This window comes from Vipera berus (assembly GCF_964194415.1).
Source record: "Vipera berus genome assembly, chromosome: 9".
Classification (NCBI taxonomy): domain Eukaryota; kingdom Metazoa; phylum Chordata; class Lepidosauria; order Squamata; family Viperidae; genus Vipera; species Vipera berus.
This window is the reverse complement of record NC_138212.1, coordinates 19,951,174-19,968,857: the sequence shown is the minus strand read 5'-3', so window position 1 is coordinate 19,968,857 and position 17,684 is coordinate 19,951,174. Positions and strand designations below refer to the sequence as shown.

The window sequence follows — 17,684 nt, the reverse complement described above, 5'->3', positions numbered from 1 at the left end:
TGGGGCGAGCGAGGAAGATTCCATGGCGGCCAGTTACCCGTATGGACAGGTGAGGCGGCGGCGGGCACGCGCGCGAAACAGGCGTCTAGCTAGCTCATCCCCGCCGCGGTGGCTGACGGGAGCCCCCGTAATTGAGGCGACGTTGAGTGGGCTCTCTATTGGAGGGGCTGGAAGTTGCCTAGGCAACCGGAAAAGGGTGGGGAGAGCAGAAAGGGTGGAATCGTGCTTTTCAGTGACGCGGGGTGACGTCACGGCCAGGCCAACGGAGTAGTGATGTCATGGGGGGGGAAAAAAATGGAGGTTGTTGAGGGATGGAGGGACAGGAAGGAAGCTCCCCAAAACATAATGAGGAAGTGTTTTCATTGGCGGGGGAATTCTGGGAGTTGAAGTCCATCTCTGCTGGCCTGAAGCATTCTGGGAATTGAAGTCCGCCCTTCTTAACAGTTGCTGAGGGTGGGCGACAGTAGCTAGTGGCTCTTGGTGAGCCTGGTCAGTGAGTTCATGGTCAGGATGTGGTGCAAGCTTTGAACGCGGGTTATTTCTTTTTTTTATTATTAAAGAGTTTTACAAAAACAAAATTTTACAATATATCCCCAAATCCCTCCCACCCCAAACCCACCCACTTCCCCCCCCCCACTTCCCAGAGCTAAATACAGGATTATAGTTACAATAATCATATTCTAAATAAAAATTATGCATAATATACAATTAACCAAATTCATAATGCGCTTTAACTCTCTTTTAACATAACTACGTACCAATAACAATATCCCACTAAAATCTACTCATAGGCTAAATGGTACTTTTTAGTCCCATATTTGTTTTGAATATAATTTATCCAGTGGCTAAACCTCTTGGTGAGCCTGGTCAGTGAGTTCACGGTCAGGATGTGGTGCAAGCTTTGAACGCAGGTTATTTCAGCAAGAATTATGGAAAGAGCCCTCCATGGCTCTTCTGCAATTTTATAGGCTTGCCTCTTCCCACCAGTTTGGATGGCTCAGAACAAACAGAATGAAGCGACTACGAAACGCTTATAAAATCAGACTGTTTAAAATGGATAAAAACCAGGGATTCAGCCACCTGGAGGGTCTTATGTCCTGAAAGGAGGTTTGGCGACAACCTGCTGCCTCAGAAGCACATTGACTCCTTTTTTTAGTTTATAGTTGGGTTTTATTATTTTTCATTTTCACTTTGTGTTACTATATTGACATAAGCAGGCATATACATAGAATAAAGGCTACTGCTAAGCTTGTAAGCCACCCTGAGTCTTCGGAGAAGGGCGGGATATAAATGGAATTAAAATAAAATAAATAAAATAAAATTTTCAAGGGGGTTAACCGCCCAGGGTTGCTTATGCAAGTTGGGCAGCCACATAAATTGAACTGAATTAAATAAATTCATAAAATATTCCGGCCATCTGATAGTCCTGGGTAAGGATCCTGGGGTGGGCAGAAGCCGCAGCTACGATTTCAGAGAAAGGTTGTGACTGGCAGAGCTTTTCTTGCAGAGATGGGAGAAGTGCATTCGCTAAAATCTGCCTCTTGTACAGCTGCGCCTAAGCCCCTGCTCCTTAACCTGCATTTTGCAATGAATCAGATTTTTCAAAAATTGCGTGGCCTGCGTGGCTTATTGTAAGATATGAATCCAGCCTTATTTGACCCCCTCCTGTATCTGTTCTGGAGATTTTGTCTTTCCTAATTAAATTCCATTCCGAGTATAACCACACAGATTCAGACGTCTCCCTTGATCATCTCTAGACCTTGTGGCCAAATTAGTAACTGAGTCATCCACTCTGCCAGGCAATTTACTTGTCCGTACATGATTGCAAATCACTCAGCAGGGTTTTCTGAGATACTGTCACAAAGGAGGTGGGAGGCTTATTGCACCACGTGAAGAAGAAATTATAGGAGTACACTGGGGCCCAAAACCACCACAAATAGATTCTGGATGGAGCTTCTCATCTTTTTTCTCTGCCCCTTTTTCATTTCACCCTAGTATTGGGACATTGGGTTATTCAGTACAGAGAGTCCCCAATTTACAACAGTTCATTTTGTGACCATTCAATGTTACAACAGCACTGAAAAAAGTGACTTGTGACTGGTTTTCACACTAAGAGTGTTGCAGCATCCCCATGGTCATGTGATCACAATTCAGACGCTTGGCAAATGACTTATATTTATGACGGTTGGAGTGTCCCAGAGTCATGTGATCCCCTTTTGTGACCTTCTGACAAGCAAAGTCAATGGAGAAACCAGATTCACTTAACCACTATGTTAAAAAGGTAAAGGTAAAGGTTCCCCTGCACGTGCGTGCTAGTCGTTTCTGACTCTAGGGGCCGGTGCTCATCTCCGTTTCAAAGCCGAAGAGCCAGCGCTTATCCGAGGACGTCTCCGTGGTCATGCGGCTGGCATGACTAGACGCCAAAGGCGCACGGAACGCTGTTACCTTCCCACCGTAGTGGTCCCTATTTTTCTACTTGCATTTTTACGTGCTTTCGAACTGCTAGGTTGGCAGAAGCTGGGACGAGTAACAGGCGCTCACTCTGTTACGCGGCACTCGGGATTCGACCCGCCAAACTGCCGACCTTCTGATCGACAAGCTCAGCGTCCTAACCCACTGAGCCACCACTATGTTACTAATGTACAAACTGCAGTGATTCACTTAACAGATGTGATGAGAAAAGTCATAAAATGGGGCTACACTCACTTAACAAATTTCTCACTTAGCAGCATAAATTCTGGGCTCAATTGTGGTCGTAAGTCGAGGACTACTTGTATTGAGCTTTAAGACTTCATTATTGTAATCAGGAAGGAAGAATCTTCCTTCCTGCTTCCAAATAATAAACACTTAACCTAGGCTTGTCAAATTGCCAGCCCACGGGCCAGATGCATCACGACGAAACCGTGCCCTCCCCATTGCCGGCAATGGGGAAAAAGTCACGTCGCGCAACGTCACGTGACGTCACAAGTTTGACATGCCTGACTTAACCAAACAGTTGATTTAGCATTGGGGTTAATAAATTGCTAAGATAAACCTTCCTTCTCTGGGTTAGTCGTGGGGTTTAATAACTGGTATTTTCACAATACGTTAAACTCATGCTCTCTGACCTAGTTTAGCATGTTTGTCTGAACAAGACCTCTTCTGGGAGAGGAAATGCTCTTTTTTTTAGTGAAGTTAAATTCATGGTTGCTCAGAGTGGAAGCTCAATGCCAAGGAAATTTTATTTTAAATACATATTAGTGTACTTGACTTAAAAATCAAAATTGCCCTTAGACTTTTTCCAAGAATCTATTAAGGGATCTCCTTAATACAAAGTAGTGCATAAAAATTCTTATAGGCCTATTCTTATAGGCCTATTTCATTTCTAAAAAGACTATAAACTATACACCAAATTGTCAGCTAATCGACTAAAATAATTATTGGCCAAATTATCCATATGATTCAACCTGGCTTTATCCCAAATGGAAATATACCCATCAGGAAACAATTAAATATACAACTTGATAAAATTAATAAGTCTTCCCTAGACATTTGATCTTTAAAAAGGTAAAAGGTAAAGGTTCCCCCACACATGTGTGCTAGTCGTTTCCGACTCTAGGGGCCGGTGCTCATCTCCGTTTCAAAGCCGAAGAGCCAGCGCTTGTCTGAGGACGTCTCCGTGGTCATGTGGCCGGCATGACTTTGATCTTTAGATATATTTAAAGTTTTTTGATTGTCTGGAAATAACATTTTTAAAAACAAATATTAATTGAACCCAAACTTGGAGTTGGTATTTGTAAGATAATAACAAATATTTATGGGCCAACTGAAACTCAAGACAATCCACATTGCTACAGAAAGAGTATCATATCCTGATTTCTCAGCCTGGCAGCCAGTTCAGAGATTGACCCTGACACCTTCTACAGGTGAAATGTCTATTTTATAGTTGCTCTTGTATTTTCCTAACCCCCAAATTGTTTCTCTTTTCTTGTGGAGTAAGAAGAGCTGAAGAATTCATAGGCTCTGTTTACCCTGATAACTTGACGAGGAGTTGGCAGGGGGTCAGATGAGATTGTAGCTGGATGCCATTGTGCAAATGATGCGAATCCTTTAATCGGTGTCTTTTCCACCATGACTACTTATTTATTTCTACCACCAGCTTCTATGAACGGAGTCCTAGCCGATCACAGCTTAGGGTCTATACCAGGGGTAGGCAACCTGGGCTCTTTTATGACTGGTGGACTTCAACTCCCAGAATGCCTGAGCCAGCCTGGCTCAGCTTGGAAACCTCTCCCTTTCCCCTCAGTGTGGCTGGCTCAGGAATTCTGGGAGTTGAAGTCCACAAGTCATAAAAGAGCCAAGGTTGCCTACCCCTAGTCTGTCAGAAGGTAAGGAGGAACAAGGAGCGTTTCACAACCATGGAAGCTATGAAGAAGGGAGAAGGAACATTTCACAACAAGGGAGAGAGTAAACCTAAGCCCTGTGCTGATTCATTATCTGCTTTTTTACAGTTCCTTCCTTCCTTCCTTTCGTTCCTTCACAGGGCTTCCCTGGAAATGCAGGACAGGCTCCAGGAGCTCCTCAAGGCAGCTATCCCGGTGGACAGTATGGAGGTGGACTGCCTTCCGGGGGATCCTATGGGAGCCCAGCACCTGGAGGCCCGTATGGACAACCACCACCCAGTGGAGGACCATATGGATACCCTTCCTCTGGCGCTCCGGGTGGAATGTATGGGGGTGGCCCAGTCCCAGGAGGGTCATATGGACAGCCTACTAATCCCTATGGTGCTCCCCAACCTGGGCCCTATGGGGCAGGTGGTCATGGAGGTGAGTGGTAGGATGTTTGTTTCAATTCAGTTCTCATGATGTGACAGAAGCTATACACTGTTGAACCAGAATATCCTCATTTATCTGGAATTGCTCTTCCGGCCATCCTTCCCCCCCCCCCCCTCTTGGTTGCAATATTGACTCTCTTTTTTTTTTTTTTTTTTTTTTTTAGCTAGCGAACATTTCAAACCAAGTCTGTTATCCGGTTTCCTAGCTAAGAACCGGTTGATCTTGACCCTCAAATTTGCATTTTTGCACTGCAGCATTTTTTGCCACCCTTCTACAAAAACTACAATTACCAGATCTGGAATTTCAAGTTATAGTGAGAAATGTGTGGTGTCATTTGTCGGTTTGTTCTTACTTTGGAACATTTCTCATCTCCTTTCTGGTGCTGATCAAGAGCTACAAATGTGTACACAGCTGAGAAGCTTTTAGAAGACTGGAATTTCAATTCTCTCTGCACATATAAACCATAACACCGTCCCCCCCTGCCCCCCCCAGTGTGGCAGGTTGTGAGCCAAGTAGCATTTTTTTCCTGGACTAGTGACATTTTGCAAGCGTTGTTGGAATACGATAACGCCTGTGTTTTGCAGACATTTTGAATGCCTTTGAGGTAAAAGCATCTCCCAAAGGAGGGAAACTTGTCTGTAGCTCCAGGGCTCCCTCAGCTACATGTTAAGGAACAAGATGATATCTGACATCTATCACTTTATGGACTGGTTCTGCAGCTGCAGCACTGGGTGCCTGTTTTGCGTTGCAGAATTGGAGAAACCGTCTTTAATTGAATTATTCATCTCCGTTTAGACCAGCAGTTCATTATTTAAGGTTCCAAGGAGAGAACTGAAAAGTACCAAAGTTGCCTTCCTCAGGAGATGGACATAAAACTTTACTGCTGTGCAGAAACCTCCTAAACACAATAGCATTTGCATCCTGCTGAAGCAACGTGCCTTCTCCATCTTGGCAGTGAGCATTACAAATCTTTGGAAGAAGACCTCATTTATTTCCCTTCTGTTTTTACAAGATTTTGGATCCCACTGCCCAAGTGAACTTTCTTCTCTTGGGCTCACATTTAACATATCCCCCCTACCCTTCCTTTCTTTCTTTCTTTCTTTCTTTCTTTCTTTCTTTCTTTCTTTCTTTCTTTCTTTCTTTCTTTCTTTCTTTCTTTCTTTCTTTTTTTTGGTGGTGGGGAGGGAGAAAGGCTGATTCAACAAATGAGGAGAAGATTCGAGTCTCATCTTACCTTCTCCAGTTGTCAGAAGCTCGCTAGATGTTTCCTGTCAATGTTGGTGGCTACTTGGCTTGCTCTGGTCGAAGGCCCTGCAGTTCTCTGTATATGTTCTTTATATCTCGTTCTTTCTCGCACAGGCCATGTTCCCCCTGGTGTGGATCCAGAAGCTTTCTCTTGGTTCCAGAGTGTAGATGCTGACCACAGTGGATACATCACAACCAAGGAGCTCAAGCAGGCCCTTGTCAACTCCAATTGGTCTGCTTTCAGCGATGATACTTGCTTTATGATGATGAGTAAGTTCTGGGTAAAAGAATTTATACTCAGTGTGGTGAAAAGCATGTGGGGACCCTGTAATACTGTAGGTCTGATTCCCCATCAGAGTTTCTGGAGTCATTCTCTACGAGGATGTGGCTGTCAGAAGATCAAGTACATCCGCTCTTGACAGTTCAGAAAAGTTCTGCGCAATATTTTCTTAAAAGGTGCTTGTATCTGAATGTGAACAAAATAGATTCTGTGGCTTTTCTTATATTTGCTTTTTCCCCCCTTGTCCCCCGGCCGATGACGGTGCTGTGTGCACAGTGTGTGTGCTCTGGCCTTCCCCGGACACACCAGCTCTGCCGCACCATTTACTACTATATTTGCTTTTTCTCAAGACGGTATCCCAGGCTAGATCTTTGCGATAAATCAAATGAGCTTTTATTATGGTCAAAGACCAGCATTAAGGGTGTGAGCTACAAAGTATTTAAAAACATAAAAGAAATAGAAAAAATTACATTAAAAAACCCATATATATAATTCTTTGCTAACAAAGAATTAAAGGGAGACTGATATGCATTTCAAACTTATTTGTTCTCATCAGTCAGCCATACCCTTCTGAGATTTGAACCTGGGCCGATTGCACCTTAGGTAATTGTTCTAACCTTTAGGCCACTGGCTCTTTCTCGCTTTGTTAGCTGAGAAGCAAGGGAGATATGTGTTAAATGTTTGTTAAGTATTTAGATTACCTTGCTAGGCCCCAAACATGGGACAAATCTTATTTCCTGTTTCAGCCTAACCCAAGGCCATCAACAGGCAGTAGTCACAGGAGTGGCAGCTCATATTTGTGTTTGGGGCCTAGCAAGGTAATCTAAATACTTAACAAACATTTCACACACACACACACACACACACACACACACACACACACGTAAACACTCTAAAAGGAGGGGTAAAAACAATAAAATGGACGTAAAAAACATGGCAAACAAAATCCATTTAATACAAATAATATAATAAATCTAATACAAACTTTCTGTAATAACGGCCTGGGGTCTGTTATAGCACGGATGGCATGCAAGAGTAGCGGGGAGTTGTAAAACCATCCTGTGCGCCTTGGGTATTTATGCAGTAACGGTGAAATGAGACTAATACGAATGTCCCTATGACGTAGTCACCGGGGAAGTCTTCCAGATGTCATTCTGAAGGAATCTAAGCTGCTGGTCAGTCCCTAGTTACTCATCCCACTTAGAATGGGAAGAGATGATTGGAGCCATCCAAGTTGACCCTCTTGGTACAAATGCAAATTAAAAGCATTTCCAACCAGCAGCAACCCAGCTTCTTATCTGGACACATCCAAGAAAGGGGGATCCTGTGCCCCCTATGGGCCTTTACTCCCATTCGCTGAACATTCTCAACTCGGGTTCTGCACGCTTGGCTTAAATTTAGCTCAAGGAAGGGCTTCATTCCATGGAGGACAACCCGATTCTCTCTGTTGAAGCAAAGAAACAACCCCGCTGTGTCTTAGGGCAGCCTCTCACCTTGCCTCAGAGCTTCCCTGCATCTCTTACCTTTGTCACTAGCGAAAGCTGGGAGAGCCTTTTGACCAGACTCCATTGCTGGAGGGGATTCTGGTTTGGGCAAGTGCTGCTGGAGAAGACTGCAAGGAGACCACCATCCCCCCCAGCCTTCTCCAGCAGAAGGAAGCTCCAGTGAAGGTTCTGCAGGTGGGCAGAATGTCCTTCCAGCTGTGGCAGGGACCAGAGGCTGATGGAACAGCTGCAAAATAAAGCCACGTGGTTATTTCTCTCCATTCTTGGAAGGGGTCGCTTTGCTTCCCAAAGCCATTTCAAAGGAAATTTCTTTTTTTTCATCAAAGCAAAGTTGATTTCCCCCCTCCCTTTGAAGATTTGTGCAGCCCTGGCTCTTACCATTAGGGCATTTTCTTTTTCCCCCTAGCGTGCAACCAGAAACCATCTCCCTATAATTTATAACCATTTTCTGTCTGCACGCTGGGATGACAGAGGATAAGCTTTGTCCTTTGAATGATGTTCGAAGATTGTTCTCTTCTCCCTCTCATCACCTTTTCCTAAGGCTAAAGATTTTCCAGCTCCTTCTTGAATCTCTCCTCTTTGGAAAAAAAATCTGGAAACTGGAGACCCATGCAGTAGTAAAGAAAACAAACCTTATAGGCTGCTTTGCATGGAATAGAGAAGAGGGCAGGAGAGCCGTATAACAAAGCGATTCAAATGTAATGAAATGCTAAGGATAATTACAAGCGCCATTACACTTGAAGTTCATGGACTTTGATGCTTTGCTCCCTCAAAGGAGCTGCTCCTTGCAACAGCACATTTTTTTTCTTTTCCCATGTAAACAAGGGAAAATTGGCCTTTTTTCTCCGCTGTGGTTCTGCGGCTGGTCATTTGAAACCCCTATAGGAGCTACAGGTCTGCATGCATATATAGCTTCCTCGATATCTAAACCGGTAAATTGGGTTGAAGGGCCAACCTAGCTTCCTAAAGATAGCCCACCATTGCCTTCGGCATGTTTCCGGGAGAATCTTTTTCCCAATTTCAGACAAGTCTTCTTTCCTTTCTCCTGCTGTTTAACTGATGGCATTCTAAGGATCAGGAGAAACTTTGGAGGCAGTTCTTAAATAGGTTCAAATGGCACGCTAGGGCTTTGGAAGCTTGTAAAAAAAACCTTGAAACCTAATGAAGCAGTCTCAAAAGTGGTAGGACGCTGTCATCTCCCTTTCAGTTTTGGATTGGGGGGGAAAAATTACTACGTAGGCAACGCAACATCACCATTCAGTGCTTCCTTCTCATCTTTCTGTCTCGGCAGACATGTTTGATAAAAGCAATTCTGGTCGGATAGACCTCTATGGGTTTTCAGCCCTGTGGCGTTATATACAACAGTGGCGGAATCTGTTCCAGCAGTTTGATCGGGACCAATCAGGAAACATCAATTGTAACGAACTGCATCAAGGTGAGAGATTGAGGTTGGAGGTGGCAATGTTTTCTGTTGCTTTTAACTTTACCATTCAGAAATGAGATTGTGGAGTTCTTGGTGCTCTCTGAGCTTGGTTGTTTTCTTGCAAACATATCATTACCCATCTAGGTAACATGGTCATTTGCATTGTTCCCTTCTAACAGTGAAGATATTGTCTAGCTGGGTAATGAAACATCTGCAAGCAAACAACCAGAGAGCACTGAGGATTCCATTCATCCTCTCCATCAGCCAACACCCATATAACCAGGAATTAACACCCAGACAAACAATACCCTAATCGAGGAATTGCCGAGGAGAAAACTACGCTGCACTGACATTATCAGGGCAAGCCACTATATATAAGCAGAAAGCAAATCCCACTCTCTTCTAGCACTGACGATGTTATTTAGGTGCATAATGAAACACCTGCAGGAAAACAACCAGGCTCATTGGACACCGAGGAGCCCACAGTTAAATTGTGAGCTGCTTCTATTAGAAATGAGATTTCCCATGGATCGGATTTCTAAGAGCAATGCTGGCACTCCAAAGGTAGGTTCCATTTCCCCCCCATGATTCCTCAGCTTGAAATCTTCTCCAAGGCTGGATCTACCACTGGCCCACCCCAGTGTTCTGTAGCTGTTAGTGCCTTGGATCAATCCCAAAAAGCTTTGCACTGAACAGGATCATAGGTTCAGTTCCTGACATTTTAAAAATCTTCTGACAATCAGCAGATTATCTGGCAAGCAAAGTTAATACTGAGCTGTTGAGCCGTGAAAAGACAGCTTCTTCTACCTGTCTGAATCAGTTGGTCAAGAAAGCCTTGCCCCTAAGATGGATGTGGACTTTCTTGCAGTAAGGGCTGAGCTTGGAGACAGAGACAGAACTGGACTAAAAGGGCTGGCAGCTGTGGATCCACCCAAAGCAGAAGATGGAAAAGAAGGCAAAAATTGTGGGAGGAAAAACCCTTAGTTTCCCAGAATTGTTAGGTAGTTCTTCCATGTTGGAATGTTTGGCAGCAGCTGATGCAAAAATATCAGGTCATGCCATTCTGTCACCAATTATTTGAGTCATCAACGTGGTGGATTTTTTATTGGGGATGAAGTGTGAGTTATGTGAGAGTTCTCACTTTGTCAGAGGAATACTATCTGATATCCAATCCAGTCTTGCTAAGACAAGAGATAGATTACTTTTTTATTCATTATAACAAATTTATATAGCTTCCCATCTACTCAAGACTGCCCAGAAATAAAACGTAAACTATACAAATCCAATTCAAAAGAATCTGTCTCGGGGATTCTAAAAACTACATTATTAACATATCAAACAGAACTTGCCAAAGCTTGATCAAAATCCCAGCCTCAGTGACTAGGAGAAGTCTTCCCTGTCTTCTGAAAGGCTAATAGGCTTGGGTGTTGTCAGTATCTTAAGAAGGGAGGTCCCATAACAGAGAAACTACGTTGCCTGGGGCCTACCAGAGGCATTGCTTCATTGGTAGGACCTGGAGCTTGCCCACTTTTGCCAGCTCTGTTGGGACAGGCAGAAACCATTGGTCCTAGGCAGTCTGACAACGAGGCTTTCACCTTCCCCCAAAAGAGAGATGGATCTGGGCCACTGCATAGTTCAGGCAGAAGAAAGAACTGCCAAAATACAAACATTGATTTCCCTGTAAGCAGGGCTCACTTTTGATTCATAGCAGTTTCTAGGATTCTTCCTTAATGGCTTTTTAGCTTTTCTGCAATGAACTACTGATCAGAAGAAAAAAAAACCTTAATACTTGGGAGCCAACTTAACTGATTTCAACCCAGCCTTGCTGGGCAGAGACTTGACAGATTCCTGTATCACATTTCCATTGCCTTCCTTCTAGCTCTAAGCCAAATGGGGTACAGTTTGAGCCCCCAGTTTGCCCAGCTGCTGGTGTCCCGTTATGCACAGAAGGGCTGCACTCCTGGCATCCAGTTGGACCGCTTCATCCAGACCTGCACTCTCCTCCAGACCATGACCGAAGCTTTCCGGGAGAAGGATACTGGCATGACAGGCAATGCGCGGATCAGCTACGAAGACTTCCTCATGATGTCTGTTGCTCGTATGCTGTGAAACCTTTCCTTCAGAAACAAAGGAAGGGGGTAACACTGGGGACCCTGCATTGGACTGTTGGCTTTCCAGCAAGACAGTGGAGGAGAGGCCACCTTGTGCACAAGGTGTTGGGGATGAAGGAAATGGAAACCACCATCATTTATTTCTGTGAAGCTGGTGCCTCAGTTCTACAAATGGACTCTTCGACGTTGTTCTGCAGTTGATAGATGTGGTTGTTATGGATTATTGTTGCTTACGTAACTCCTAAGGGAAGAAATTGCTCACGCTGTCAGATTTCCCCAATGAGGTCCTTCCAGATACACGAATTTAATTCCCAGAATCCTTCGGCCAGATTGGTTGAAGATTCTGTTTGAGTTGAAGTCCAAAACAACTGGAGGTACCAGGTGAGGAAAAAGCATGCCTTGGACACCTGATACCCTGTTCCCTAGATTTTCCTCTTTGGCCCCAGGTATAAAATCATATATACCTTCAGTGTAGGATAATCTTCCAGCTTCAGAGCAAGTAGCCCAGCATATCGAATAATAGCTCTTAACCTTCTGAATTTTCCACCTGCATGTCACTATGAGTTTACATGGGTCTACCATGAACAGACCTGAATTCCACAGCCGCCCTGAGTCTTCGGAGAAGGGCGGGATATAAATGGGATTAAATGGGATTAAAAAGTGCTCCGTAAGGATAGACTAAGGCTTCTGTCCCTGGTGCTCATTTCAAGTCCAGCTCCCAGTTTGCCATTAAGAGGTAACCAGCTCTCCACCCGCCCATCCTGCCAAAATTTCTTTTTCGACTGGGACATTCCTGGTAATCTTCATCTCCAGGTGATCCCTCTTCGCTACAGGTCCTCTTGCCAATCGTTAAATCAGGTGCATTTTCTTGCCAATGTTTTACTTGTAACTTTCATAGTGGCCCAAATCATGGTTAACGATGTGCCAGCCAGAGATTTATGATTTATACTTGAATGCAATATACAATAAACAATCCCAAGTACAGTGATGATTCTTCCTCTCCTTCTCCTCCTCCTCCTCCTCCTTCAGTGTAATAAATCTCTAGAGTTACATAGGGACAGAATGGCACAGCCTAATTTAAAACTCTTATTACGTTTCTTTGGGAAAAAAGAGCTGAAATACAGATGTGATAACAAACATGGTGAGAAGCTGGAGACCTAATTGAAGAAGCATCCCTTTTGGTGGGAGGTCTCTGAAGACTTACCAAGTCAATAAATGTGATTGGAAATCTCGTGGAGAACCACATCTATGTCTCTTATTAGAAACATAACATTAAACTTTGATTTCTGGGGTTTGTAGTTGCAAGAGAGGAATTTGGAAGTATCCTGAGATCCAGAAGCAGATCACAGACTGTGTTTTGAGTCAAGGGTTAACATATTCGTCTCCTTTCCATGCCTTTTTCTCATAACCAGTTCTCTGTATGTTTGTTTATGTGCTTAGGGCACTTTTATACCACCAACTTGACACAGATTGATCACTTCTCACTTCGGGAAGCTACACAAAATCCATAAAAATGTAAAACTAGCCTACTGCAGTCTGCATCCAATGAACATCTTCCTTACTTCCTATTTATTGAAAGCTCTGAACAGCTCAACTGTTAACTGCCCTCTGAAAGGCTGTCAGAGGGCACTGTTGAATATCCAGTATCTCAGTTATTTTCTAACACTGGGGCATACCTGGACAAAAATCATGCCGTTATCCCCCTGTTCCCTGTTTTAATATTTACTCCAGTCCTTTCAAGATTACAAATTAGGCGAGTTGGGTCTACCTAAAGAAGGTTGTCCTTCGGATGCCAGGTCATAAAGACTTCATTGGTTTAAAGTAATACTTTAAACTGTAATGGGGAACCCACTGGAAGAAAATGCGGCACCCTCTATACCAGTGTAATATGGCAGTTCTCAGACATCAGCAGGTTGGCTACTACATTCTGCATCGATGGAAGTTTGGGACAAGAACACAATTCAAAATTCCTTCTCACTCATTTTTAAAAGCTTTCCAAGATAGAATCGTTTCCACACTATACCAAAGTTTTGTTTTTACTGGTATTGAGTAAGGTTGAGTTCACAGCAAAATAGCTATGGTTTATGGTTGACTGAATTCAACATGCCACAGTAAAATCCAGTTAATTGTAATTCACTGCAGAGTGTGAACATATCTACGGACCTGTAAGGATCTTCGAAGGGGCATCATTTGAAGGGGAAATTTCTTATTGATTCAGGAGAACATATATTTTACCTGTCTCTAATTCTTGGATCTCTCAAGTTTCACATTCCTGGTTGAGCAGGGCCCTTATCCTTTGCATTCTGCTCCTGAATGTGGAGGTTCCATCTAGGAGTCAGAACTGACCTATCAGGGGGAGCGTTTAATGGAAATTCCAACTATGGCCAGCCTTCTACCTGCAGGTTCCCTGGATTCATCTAAATCCTTTTGGATGAAGGTAAGTTTTTGTTAAGGGACGCGGTGGCTCAGTGGGTTAGGATGCTGAGCTTGTCGATCAGAAGGTCGGCAGTTTGGCAGGTCGAATCCCGAGTGCCGCATAACAGAGTGAGCGCCTGTTACTCGTCCCAGCTTCTGCCAACCTAGCAGTTCGAACGCACGTAAAAATGCAAGTAGAAAAATAGGGACCACTACGGTGGGAAGGTAACAGTGTTCCGTGCCCCTTTGGCGTCTAGTCATGCCGGCCACATGACCACAGAGACGTCCTCGGACAAGCGTTGGCTCTTCAGGTTTGAAACCGAGATGAGCACCGGCCCCTAGAGTCAGAAACGACTAGCACGCAGGTGCGGGGGAACCTTTACCTTTAAGTTTTTGTTAGGTAAATTAATCTTGAAATATCTTTTCCCAAGGCTGAGCATCCTGTATTCTCCAAGCAAGGATACACCATAGATTTTCTCCTTCCACTATTAGTGCCAAAACAGCAAGGCTGAACTCAAACCTCTTTTTTTAAAAAAGCTGTTTTAGATGGATCTGCGGCCTTCTGGATGGAGAAATTCACATCAGTGGAACAGCAAGACAAAGGTGTTTCAGATTCTTAGGGGGTGAGGAAGACTAGGGAAGAAAAATAATCCACCATGTAAACGATGGGATTAATGCTTAGCTTTGGAAGAAAATTGGACCATTATTTACCCTGTCTTCAGAAGCAGTTTACTCATTAGACATGGGGTGCAATTCCAGATTTTCAGTCAAGTGGTTGGCTTTCCTTGTAGCCTTAAAGCATTCCCATTTGTATATTTCCAAGACCTTGTGATGGTTTTAGGTACTGACTCAATAACTCTGGGTGGTTGTTCCTTTTCACCGTCACCCTCATCATCCCCGGCGGCAACACGTCAAATCAACAGGTGAACAAGATTTTCATTGTCTTTTTATCTTGATGCCAATTTTGAGAAGGAGACAAGAGGTCACACACCACACGGATCAATGGAGGGACCAAGTGGTGAACTTCAAACTAAGCCATTTCCCCAGATTTGAAACAGTTGCAGCATTCTCTCCCCCACTCCCCCCATTAAAAGGCATAATTTAAGCTTTCGTCTGAAAAGATTTGATTTTAGGAATGGAGATGGGATGCTTATCAAGCTACATCGGACTGATTTGACTTTAGGTTCACATGCTGTTCCAAACTAGCCAATCAGGATAGAGGGGGTTGGGATTCAATCAAGCCAAGATGGTGGATATGGTCCCAGCCACGCTCCTGACTTTCTTCACCCCTTATCAGATACCCCTGCTGCCAGCTAATGACTTGTTGAAAAGAAGGCTTTTAAAAATATTTTTCTCTCCATTTGTATTTGAAACATTTTATTTGCAACCATAGGCTTTAGCAAAATACATCTAAAATTGCAGCAATTGAATCAGTTCAGTGCAGGCTAATATTGACTTTGTAATCTTCCTTGCAGTCATTGCAAACAATGCAACTTATTGGGTTACATGTTCGTCTTCAAAAGACAACAAAAAAGAAAAAAAAACTTTTTTTTACTAAACTAGATTGATTCAGTTGGATTAACAAGGGCATAATGAATCTAGCTCTAAATCCCTGATAAAGCTTGCAATATAATAAGTGACATCTCAAATCTCCCACTTGTATGTTATTACAAATGCAAGAACAGTGTGTGATTGTTTAATCCTTTATACTGTATCTTCCATCCAAATAGGCAGCTGGCATTGTTAGGCAGTGACGTTCTGTAAAGGCTTGTCTCAGGCAATGGGATTTAATAGACTCTAAAGGACGCTGAGCTTGTCGATCAGAAGGTCGGCAGTTTGGCGGGTCGAATCCCGAGTGCCACGTAACAGAGTGAGTGCCTTTTACTCGTCCCAGCTTCTGCCAACCTGGCAGTTCGAAAGCACGTAAAAATGCAAGTAGAAAAATAGGGACCACTACGGTGGGAAGGTAACAGCGTTCCGTGTGCCTTTGGCGTCCAGTCATGCCGGCCACATGACCACGGAGACGTCCTCGGACAAGCGCTGGCTCTTCGGCTTTGAAATGGAGATGAGCACCGGCCCCTAGAGTCGGAAACGACTAGCACGCATGTGCAGGGGAACCTTTACCTTTACCTTTAAATAGTAGGACATTCCTTGCCCTTCTTTCAAAAAATTGATGCCACTTGAGTTTATACATCCACTCTCTATTATGACTAAAATCTTTAAAAAATAAATACAGGTAATCTTCGACTTATGATCACAACTGAGCCGAAAATTTCTGTTGTTAAATGAGACAGATGTCAAGTGAATTTTGCCCCATTTTACAACCTTTCTTGCCACAGTTGTTAAGTGAATCACTGCAATTGTTAAGCTAGTAACATGTTTGTTAAGTGAATCTGGATTCAGGTCAAAAACAAAGATACAGAAAAATAGGATGATGAGACAAAGAATTCCTTATTTTTTGTTTGTTCAGCTTCTGACCCCTGAGATCTATTTTGATATTATTTTTCAGAATGTTAATGGAAAACACACCTCTCTCTTTCCACATGTGTGTTTTAAACGGCTTATTTTGTTTTCAGTTTGGCAACAGCATGTCTTTGACTTAAATTATTATGACTAAATGGTCTGGAGACTTGAAACCAGCACTGTGGAATTTTAAAAGGAAATTTCAAAACAAACTGAACACTGAGGTTGAGCGAAAAGCAAATCAGAAAGGATGGATGAAAAAAAATGAGTTAAAAATATCAGGCCAGGCGGGACAGTCCAAAAACAGGCATATTTTCCTCTTTGATATGGTGTAAAAAAAATCCAAGAGTTAAGATATTTCCCAACTTTAAAAAAATAATAATAATAACACTGATTTATAATAGTAGCCAGTGGAGTAAATCTGTACTCAATTGTACTGAGAACAAAAACTATTCAAGAGTAGGGAGTTGCAGCATTCCCCCTTCACCTTAAGAAGCTAATTGTCACAGCAAGTTGTGTGAAGAAATTAAATTCAACATTAGACTGTAGACTTGGCATGTAAAACATCCCTCTGTCTGATTCCGGCAGGGCCGTTTCTCGCCTTAGAAGCTGCCTTCCAATTTCATTTTCAATTCCCAGAATCCTTATGCTTGCTGGGAAATTCTGGGACATTGAAGTCTGCACATCTTAACGTTGACAAGGCTGAGAAACATGGATCAAAATAGTGGAATCTTTGCCTTTGCATGATGTCTGTATCTAGTGGTTTTCTTGGGATTGACCCAAGAAAGTCAGTCAAAATACAAAACGAAAAAGCATTAATTGCTCTAAACTCTAATGTACTTTGATTGTACTATTTCACATGATATGCATACCGGCATCTAGCCCATTTTCACTCAAATAATTCGGCAGTGGAATGGGTTTAATTAAATGGTGGTGCAAATCCAGCCATTGTGTCTTAAGACACTCTGGTTAATGACTTCATGCAATATGTTGAAGACATTGAATGCAACAAGCCATGGCTTACACAGTGATGCTCTCTTTGTTCTGCAATTCTGATTGCCCGAAAAGGTATCCCAAAGGATCGTGTTCTGCAACATCCCCATCTCCCAGATCAAAGGGCACTTCGGTATACCACCCAGTTCTAGTTTCCAGCTGTTCATGTACAGCACTGACTACAATCAGATCTTTACTGCATCAGCTGCACTCTGTGATGTCCTTCTGGGCTTGTGGAACACATTATACTACTCAGCATGAGGTAGAATTCTGCTAAAGTTGCAGAAGTTTGTAGTAGGGGGTAGGGAGAATATTATCCCATCCATTGTGATGCATTATAGCTTAAATTCTTTTTGTAGTGGCCGCTGACGAGCTGTCAGAAAAGATGGACACAGATTTAGTTAGTGAAAACTAATCCTGGGCTATCATAAAATC

The 17,684-nt window shown here is 43.2% G+C and overlaps 1 protein-coding gene across 1 annotated transcript; it reads left to right on the top strand.

Moving 5' to 3' along the window:
- PEF1 (penta-EF-hand domain containing 1) lies at positions 1 to 12,592 on the top strand. The gene is made up of 5 exons (XM_081334533.1): positions 1 to 49; positions 4,523 to 4,805; positions 6,174 to 6,329; positions 9,136 to 9,279; positions 11,147 to 12,592. The coding sequence occupies exons 1-5, from the start codon at positions 23 to 25 to the stop codon at positions 11,374 to 11,376; spliced, it is 840 nt and encodes a 279-aa protein (XP_081190659.1). The 5' UTR covers positions 1 to 22; the 3' UTR covers positions 11,377 to 12,592.
- The last annotated feature ends 5,092 nt before the right edge of the window (positions 12,593 to 17,684 follow it).

Bases quoted from the DNA above. Each gene is read 5' to 3' on its own strand.
- PEF1 (XM_081334533.1), top strand. From the start codon at position 23: ATGGCGGCCAGTTACCCGTATGGACAG. The intron at 4,806-6,173 runs GTGAGTGGTAGG...TTTCTCGCACAG, and splicing joins TGGGGCAGGTGGTCATGGAG to GCCATGTTCCCCCTGGTGTG. The intron at 6,330-9,135 runs GTAAGTTCTGGG...CTGTCTCGGCAG, and splicing joins TACTTGCTTTATGATGATGA to ACATGTTTGATAAAAGCAAT.